This window comes from Corvus brachyrhynchos, unplaced genomic scaffold, assembly GCF_000691975.1.
Source record: "Corvus brachyrhynchos isolate BGI_N302 unplaced genomic scaffold, ASM69197v1 scaffold101, whole genome shotgun sequence".
NCBI lineage: Eukaryota > Metazoa > Chordata > Aves > Passeriformes > Corvidae > Corvus > Corvus brachyrhynchos.
In genome coordinates, this window is record NW_008237239.1 from 12,334,288 (window position 1) to 12,343,428 (window position 9,141).

The 9,141-nt window shown below is 37.0% G+C and overlaps 2 protein-coding genes across 2 annotated transcripts; one reads left to right on the forward strand and one right to left on the reverse strand.

The window, feature by feature from the left end:
- The first annotated feature begins 34 nt into the window (after positions 1 to 34).
- On the forward strand, positions 35 to 3,961 carry GNG5 (G protein subunit gamma 5). The gene is made up of 3 exons (XM_008630512.2): positions 35 to 130; positions 674 to 829; positions 2,935 to 3,961. Exons 1-2 carry the CDS (start codon positions 35 to 37, stop codon positions 797 to 799), a joined length of 222 nt encoding a protein of 73 aa, XP_008628734.1. The 3' UTR covers positions 800 to 829; positions 2,935 to 3,961.
- A 172-nt stretch (positions 3,962 to 4,133) lies between these two features.
- RPF1 (ribosome production factor 1 homolog) lies at positions 4,134 to 9,138 on the reverse strand (the record flags this gene model as incomplete). The annotated part of the gene is made up of 8 exons (XM_017729596.1): positions 4,134 to 4,558; positions 4,917 to 5,043; positions 5,130 to 5,311; positions 6,170 to 6,252; positions 6,787 to 6,940; positions 7,649 to 7,744; positions 8,122 to 8,202; positions 9,028 to 9,138. Coding segments are annotated over 8 exons (876 nt in total), but the record flags the coding sequence as incomplete, so codon positions are not given.
- Between the last annotated feature and the right edge of the window lie 3 nt (positions 9,139 to 9,141).

Here is a 9,141-nt window from a genome sequence, read left to right on the forward strand (position 1 = left end):
GTACAACGGGCTGGGCTGGCCCCAGCACGGCAAAATGGAGATGTCGGTGCCAGGCACACGAAGTGCATTGAACTTGTGCCGTGCCGGGCGCCACGGCAGAGAAACGCTGGGCAAACTGCAGATACGAAGTGCCAGTGGAAGATGCAACTTTTTGAAACTTTGATCGTTCTATTTTATGAGTTCAGAGTTACAGCAAAGAAAAGCAAGACAAAGAATTTTTCACTGTTCAGTTTTTAGGAAGCATGCCAAAAACCCCATATAAGGGTGCTCAGAACCCCATTATCTCATCATAAGGATGGCTTTCCAAGGGAGGATGAAATGCCAGTTCAGTCGAGTAGAACATGTTAAACCATAGACAGTATTTTTGAATTGTTTATGCTAGAACTAGGATCTTTGTATATGTAATAAAGCCATCTCCAAGATATTGCTCGTGTGTCACCCTTCATACTTAGAAGTTTAACATGGAAATTGAAACATCCAAATTAGTTTTCATTGTTACATTGTTCAACTTCTTGTCTTTAAGAAACAAAAAAACTACAATGAAACATTGTATAAAATCTGCATAAACTGTATTCCAGAATCATTCCATAGTATTTTTTCTACTTTTCAATGTTGTTACATCCTCAGTAAAGAGTGTTCAGTGAATTCTAATACCAGCTTTTATTATAACTAGGTTTCTCAAGCTGCAGCTGACTTGAAGCAATTCTGCCTGCAGAATGCGCAACATGATCCCCTACTGACGGGAGTATCATCAAGTACAAATCCATTCAGACCCCAGAAAGTTTGTTCGTTTTTGTAATTATGTGAACTACTTCAGTATCTTTCAGTGGTAAGTTCTTGAATTACAATTCATAAACTCTTTTGTCATTTAAATAAGACAGGCTGTATGAAATGCACTCAGAAACATTTGACTTGTGCACCTGGTGTTGGTCTAGATCCCCATTTTTGGTCCCTTCTCCCCTTTTCACAGCTCTGTACTGGGCTGTCCGTTGTAAGTATTATGAGTAGCACTTTGCTGTTGCATAGCTTCCACCTGTTTCTGTACCCGTAGCAAAGTAGTGAGCTGCTATTCGGACTAACCAAGCTGTACAGTAATTGTGCTGTATCTTCCTCTCTGTAAGGGTATTATTTCCCTTTTCTCACATAGAATTAATCACCTGACAGCATATGTGGTGAATCCTGATTGTGGCAGATAAAACAGACTTTAGAAGTTTAAGAACTAAAGAACAGTTCCAAAAACAGATTAGTGGTGGTGGTCCACAAGAAGAGCACTGACCACTGCGGAGGGGAGATGCCCTCTATGCCAAAAGAAATAAGTATATACTTTAAAAAAAGTAGTTAGTTTTAAAAGCCCATACTCCACTCAAGTAAGCTACTACAGGGGTAGCAGTTTAAATAACTAGAAACAGTGGAATACTCATTTGGATTTTCATTCCAAAACTTTCATAGGTTCATTAGCACTACTGCTATCACCAGGAAGACTGCTCACTCATCTGGCATTTTGGTGATTAGATTTTAGGCTAACCTCTTTAGAAAGGTGAATTTTAGATCCAGAATAGTTTCACCTAAACTCTGAGAGTCACAATAACTTGGTTATTTTGACCGCAGTAAATGCATGATAATTTTACCATGTTCCCTCTTCCTGTTGCTGGTTGATTTGGATCTGTTGGAGATGAGAGCACAGACGTTATTTCAAAGCACCTGATACATATTTAACAGTAGTTCACAATCCTTAGGAATCTCATAGTGAGTCTTAACCTTGAAAAATTCTGGTTGTGTAGCTGACTTATATCATCCAAAGAACTGTAATTTATACTGTGCTGTAAGGCAGCTTTATAGAAAGGTGACCACAGTCTGATTGTTAAAATTGTTCTCCCCTCAAGCAGACTGTAGAAGAGTTCCAGATGTATGTACTAGCATGAATAACCATGTTTAAAGACCAGAGTAGTAACAGTATGGAAGTAGATCCTTAACTATTTAACAAACAGAAACACTTCCCACATTTTTTGAGCAGTGAATTACAGCAGTATAACTGAAATGTGCTTTAGAGTTCTTGTAGCTTTTAGAGGTACTTCTGTTGTGAATTTTCGCCAACTACTGTTATTTTAAAAATACTCTTGAATGCTACGCTAGTGTAGCTTCACCTATAAGCACTAATCCAAGGACGGAATTAGATAATTGTAAGCATTATAGACTGATAACTTATACAAAGCTAAATAAACTGTACTTAATCAGTGACACATAAAATTCCCCACGAAGGTTTGCCAAGGTGAAGTAATTCCCGGATTCCTTGGTGGGGATACCAGGAAACAATGTTTCCTCTGTCTCACAACACACGTGCATACACAAGGCATAAAAGGCTTTATATGTTCTTTCTCAGGTACAGCCTTTGGAATGGAACTCTTGTTTATATTTTAGTTACACTACCTATATGTGAAATTCCTTCACTTCGCAGTATCTGTTGCAGGCACTTCCTGAAAAGAGGTGGTTTCTTAGTCATAATTCCTTGTATTTTCTTGATGAGCCAATAGTGTTCATGTTTGCCCAGTCAGCACCACCTCACTGAAGAGGAAGTGTAATCTGTAAGTTACACAACAAATTCCCTGCTTTTCAAAGGCAAAATAGATACCTGGTGTTCTGGCAAGCACAAAGTGACCGGGAACAATGTTTTCTATCCTTACACTTAGCAGTTTGGTTTCCAGGAGACACTAAGCTTCAGTTCTTTTGTAAGAGCTTTGATTATCTTATTGTGTCTTTGGGGATGGCTTCATTAAAGGTTTATTTTTTAAACTAATATTTTATAAAACAGCTGTGGAAGAAGAGGATATTTTTTCGTAACTAGTTGTCCATAGCATACTCTGAACATATGTGTTCTTAGAGTTGCTTCATTTAGCAGCGATACCTTTCTAACTAGATTTTGGTTTTGTTTTTCAGATCTTTTAGCATCTTCTCCTACCTGCTGATGTGTATATGGGCAGAGTGCCTCAAGGAGTGGCCTGGTTTGAAGTCTGTACAAAAGCTTAGCTTTAATGTGCCAAATCTAACTCTAAAAAGTGCTACTGTCATCAAACTTCTTACCATCTACCTCTCCAGATGAACTGTATGCTAGTTACATATTTCTGTTTCATAAGGGAATCAGTTTTATATGCCAAGCAAAAAATAAAAGTGTCTTGACTTAGTCTGGTCTTGAAATTACTGTAAGAATTTGATTGACTTCTGGGTATGGTGGCACCTCACAGTCAGTGCATCACTCTGTAGCAGCTGGAGAGCAGAGAAAGGAGTGTAAATATTGTGCTGCTGCAAGTCTGCCTGGGGTTAACAGTCCTACAGAACAATGAGACTCCAGCAGTACCATACTTAGAAGCATAACAGAAATAGAACAGAAAAAAATTTTGGACTGTTTATAGTTCAGCTATACAGCTGTCCCATATCATAGACATCAAATAAAGACAGAGTAAATTATTCTTTATCTTAAAAAGTAATTCTACCCTAGGAGGTAACTTACTCTATGAGCCTTCTTATTCATTAGGTAAATATGAAAAAGCACTTACAGCTGTATATGAAAAGAAAGTAACTCAAAGAAAACTTGACCTTTTAGCTGCCATTGAATGTGCCAACTTAAGGCAAAACAGTAGTTTATATGCAGATAATACCAACTCGAGTGTAGCTGTGAGGCTGAAGAAGCATTTTTAAAATTTTAACGGGGAAAGCCCTGCTCAGAGACCTCACATAGTCACTGAGCAGCATTTTTAGATGATAGCTTTATGTACTTCTTGTAAGGAGGTTTTACGAATTCTTTCCCATTTGTCTTTGTTTACTTTCAACTGCTCTGGGCACATACACCTTTTGTCAATATGGTATTTACAAAAGAGATACCTGAGTTATGCATATTGTTTTTGTAACTTGAGCAACACGCCTCTTTTATGCAAAATGCTAATGAAATAAAATATCATGGATTTCATGGATTGCATACTGCCTTCTCCATGTTCTCTGGATAGGAGAACTTTTTTGGAAAACTATGCCCATACTGTCAGGGAACAGCATACTGTAAGTTAGAAATAAGTTTTAAATATTTATCTCTTACCTGATTAACTGAACATGTCTGGGTTAATGGAAAAAAAATAAAACGAAACTGTAAAACTAGAAATACTTTATTTTGAAAACTTCTTTAACCAACATATTTACTGTCTTTGATGTTGTGAAGCATAATCTGTTTCTACAGAACAGCAGCACTTCTGGCAAATCCTTAGTGATAGCTACATGACAGGTTGTTCAAACATGGCCATAGTTTTTCCTCCTAAACTGGAAAAAGTCACTGTCCTTGTCATGTTGGCTACAAACAGGAAGAAAGGCACATCCTACTTGATCTGCTGCTGTAGAAAATTTTGATGTTTGCTGTTTGTCTTTTTGCAGACAGATACTGTTCAGCATCATTATCATTAGTTAGGAGTCCAAGATCATCCATAGTTGAAAGCAGCTGCTGTATTCCTGGTCACCCACAATTGGCAGATTTCACTTATAAGTGGAATTTTCTTCTACTTGTGTCCATTTCTCGACGCTGAAATTTAAAAGAAAAGTTGTTTACCAGGAAGTTAATGCAGGATACAAACAAGGATGACCACTCCATTTTATAGCAGGGTGGACAGTGAAATGTAGTTATGGTATAGTAGAGTTGCAAATTAAGTAGTCATGGTATATTGATATTTCATCATCCTTGCTATTTTTATTTTTGACTTGGATTACAGCAGAATGTTTCTGTTTTGCATGTTTCTCAAAATATACCTCTAAAAACTTTAGTTAGACACTTCCACACTGAGAACTGCATTTACACTGCTTTTCTAGGGTAAGATTTTTTTGTACATTTCATGTCAGGTTTAGTCTCCCCAAGCAGGACTTTCATCATTATTAAGACATACCTTATGAATCCACTCATATTCTCCAAATTTGGAATCAAAGGTTCCTTTTTGAAGTGACCTCAGCTTTAATGTAAAACGTGGCCCCAGTTCTTGAATTCCCACTTTCTTTTCACTCTTGAAGATGTATCTTGGGGAAGAAAAGAATTAAAATTAGGAATTAAGTTACAAGAGTATTCTCTCTCACTTGTAAATGAGTTTTGTGGAAAACATCACCTGTGGAATCTGAAAAAGATGTAGTCTCTCTGGTTGTGAAATGTAGCTACTTGTCTTCCAATGAACTGAGGATCGTGTGGGAAGAGAGCAGCAAACATGCGGCCAATGGAATGGCCGAGCCGCGTTGTGAAATTGTTCAGGATCACTTCAGGGACGTGTTCTGTGGGCTCCTTCCCTTTTCGCTGAAATGAAAGCAATAAGAATGCACAGAACAGAGTGAATGCAAAAGGATTTTAATGTATTATCAAAGAAGTGTTTGAAATAGGAAGACAGGGCTGATAACATGCCCTAATAATTTTTTCAAACACAACTTCATAAGTAAAGGAGCAGCTGGTAAGATAAGGATCTTTGGTTCAATAATATAAATTAAATGAAAAAGCACAAGTAATTTTACTTTTCTCTCTCCTGCACCAATTCTTACTCTTGGCAGAACCTGTTACAGCAGATAATCCACTCTACCTATCATAGGTGTATTCCCTCTGTACTCACACCAACTAAGGGTATATGGGACTGAGACTATATGGGCTTCTTTAATAAAAACTGATTAGAGAATACATACATCAAAGAAGAAAACACACTTTACTGCAAATTCCTTAGGGCTACGTAAGCAGGGCTAAGTAAGCAATACTACAGAAGAGGTAACAGGGCTGTAAGAAGAACTATGTTTTATTCAAGACTACAGCTAATGAAACCTTTTATACTGCTGATTTTATATACCCTATTGTGTGTATGCTAGACATGGGGTATTTCCTATTGATAAAGTTATCATCTGCTATTTAATGACATTTTAAAAATACTTGTCAGACTTACATTATAAAATACTTGGCAGTTAAAGAAATTCAGCAAATAAGCTTGAAAATGGAAATATGCTGCTTATGAAGTATACACTAATCCTTAGCCTCCTGTTAGCTTACCAGAAAAACACCTTTACAAGATCAGCTGAATTATATCAAAATGCAGTTTTGACAGTTGAAGTAGACTGGATGTATTTATCATTGCCCAACTGATGACCCACTTTTCAAATTTTTTTTGAGTCTCACCTTTATTTCTTTACGCAAACGCACACTACTCATTCTAAAATGAGCGGTTGGACCATCAGGCAGATGACTTAAAACAAGACCATCTGTGCACGAAGTTAAAAAAAAAGGCTGGTAACACTGAACACGTAATTTACAGAGGAACAGTCTTTGGAAAATGCGGTATTACATGAGATTTAGATCCATAATCTATGCCCAAGGTTTTGTTAAATTTTCAGACATACATTCCCAAACTAGTTAACTAGCCTTCTCAAGTATGTCCATTACATTTTGTTTCAATTGCTAACAAGAGTTATCCTCTATTGCTTTCTCCCTTACGAATTAGTAATGTTTTATCTTGTCAGAAAAATAAAATGGATCTTCCTGGTCAGAAAAATTTGTTAATTAATCAAACTGTTAAATTTACTGAAATAATAACAGTGCTTATCCATGCATTACAAAAAAAAAAAAGTCCCAACTATCTACACACTCCCAGTTCCATTAGCCATGAGACACTCAAGTTGGAACTGATTTTTAGCTCTGTAATTTGCACTGTGAAGAGAAAGAAAACAGAATAAAGTAGGTCTCTGATGCACACTACAGAATTGTTTTCTTTCCCTGATAAACACACAAAAGGATACTTGGTATTTTGCGATCTTCATTAATGACAATTAAATCCGTGAAGTCCCTCGCAATGCACTGTGGAATGATTCTTTTCAAAGCCAGTCCTCTTCGATAGTAGACGTGTGAGTTGGGTATAACAGTAGCCAGCTGCTCACAGAATCTCACTGTTCTCTGCAAAACACGGGAGTTAAATGGCAATGTGCGGAATTCAGCACTGAATTCAGTTATCAGGAGAACAGGGGGTTGGTCATTCCAATTACCCTCCCTGAGCATACATTACTTCCAGTATATCTGTAAAGATTTGAAGATATTCAATTACTTCATTCGGTTAGTGCAAAAACATTCATTGGCAGTAAAGACTGCAGCACACCAGAGATATATATTTTTAAGGACTTTTTTTCCCCCTCCCTCCATCACAGAAAAGCAGGAAAATGCAAAAAGCATAATCTCCACACTCACTATTTATTAAAGACACTGGTTTACAAAAAGTTCACGGCATCTCAAAATAAAATACAACTATTTCTTCAGGAACTCATGTCTGAGTTTTCAGTTGAACTGTTTGAGGTGTATTTTTTCTTATTTTTAAAGCAATTTCTTTTATGCCAGTAGTCTCTCCAATCAGGCAATGCTGATCATTTCAATATAAGAACACATGCACAGGGTTGGTTTTTTGTTATGGAGGAAACAAACAATGCTAGAGAAACCAACAGATTACATACACATACAAGGTTATTGTTGGGCACTAAATAAAATGACAAAAAAAATCCATGCAAATGCTATTATTTTCAGTTTTAATGTACCAATCATAGTACATTAATCAAACCCTGGTATCTAATAATCAGTTGGTTGCTCAGAACTTTCCAAATAAAACATACATACCCCACGAGGTCGGTCTGATGTTGTAATAAGAATTTTGGGAACTGTCTGTCTATTGAAGTATGGTGCAAATTCATCAGTTGCTTCATCAAAAGCAACCTGGAAGAACAGAAGCCTTGTTAAATCCACCATGTACGAAATAACTGATGAGCAATTATTCAATCTGATCTAAATTTCAATTCACAAGATCTATTCTGTAATTAATCATCCAAAGGTGTGTGGGTTTTATGTTTTTAAGAATCCAGTGTGATGAACATGGGCAGCTTTTACTACCAATATCAGTAATGCAAAAGGCAATTATTTCATATAGATAATGAAAAATGACACCACCTCTTAAACCCATCATGTGTAAAAAGTAAATCATCAACAGATTAACGGGAAAGTGGTGAATGTTCAGTTTCATCAATCAGTTTATGTCCCTTCTTAGAAAAAAAAATGGTCAACTTAATAGCACATGCAGAAATTAAAGCAGTTACCTCTTCATCATTGGGATCTACAGTGGTTTCATCATACACTCGCTGATTTTCAATAGTCTTTGGTATGGCTTTTGGAGGTGCCTAAAATACATAAAGTTTATTAACATAACACATTCATGTAATTATTAAATGCATTGCAAACACCACATTCATACTACCACAATATTGTGTATATTTCTACACAGAATTGGATGTAGTATTTCTTTGATGCCACTTTTAAAAAAGAAGTTTGATTAAAAATATGCACAGGTATTGGGACACCAGAGAGCACCAGATGGACAGAAGCACCACTAGAACAGTGTCACTTTTCAAAACAAAACAAAAATAGAGGGGAATTTTCTATCCACTTTTATTTCTTCCATGAAAGAAAAGGATTCTGCTTTCAACAGCAACACTTTTTAACCTTCATATCTACAATTTAATGACTAACAGCCTTTCATGTTTACCCTGTTAACTTACACTACTGTTGTGAGACTTGTAATACAGGAACTTGCATCTGACTATCTTCAATCAGTTCAGAAAAGAAAGCAAAACCTTTGTTCACGACTAGGCTTGGAATCCAGCAGGTAACTGGTCTGAGCACGGTTTGGTCAGATTTGATTGTTTTAATTTATACAAATTACTATTAGAGTATAATTCGTAATAATGTCAACACAAATGCCATAGCAATCACATCAGAAACAACTTTTCAAGAGTGGCCTGCTTTTATGTCATCAGTTTAAAACTCAGTCTGCCTGTTTGCAGCATCGTTTAACACAGGAACAACAATGTTTCTGAAATCAGCTGTTTGATACCTCTGCTAGACAATAGTACCTCTGAAGGCTACCACAGCCAGCGAGCACAGAGCGCATACAATCATGGAATGGTTTGGCTGGAAAGGACCTTTAAAGACCATCTAGCCCTTACTTTGTCTCCGAGGGCCTCTCGCTCCTTCCTCCGCTTCTTCTTGAGGGCCAACTTCTCCTGCGGGCAGAGGGACAGCACTCCGTTAGCCAGACACGCCAGACCCGGGCCTCCCCC

What these genes read in the sequence shown, in the direction of transcription:
- GNG5 (XM_008630512.2), top strand. Translation starts at nt 35, where the DNA reads ATGGAGATGTCGGTGCCAGGCACACGAAGTGCATTGAACTTGTGCCGT. An exon ending in GCAAACTGCAGATACGAAGT is followed by an intron (nt 131 to 673) that starts GCCAGTGGAAGA and finishes TATTATAACTAG; the next exon opens with GTTTCTCAAGCTGCAGCTGA.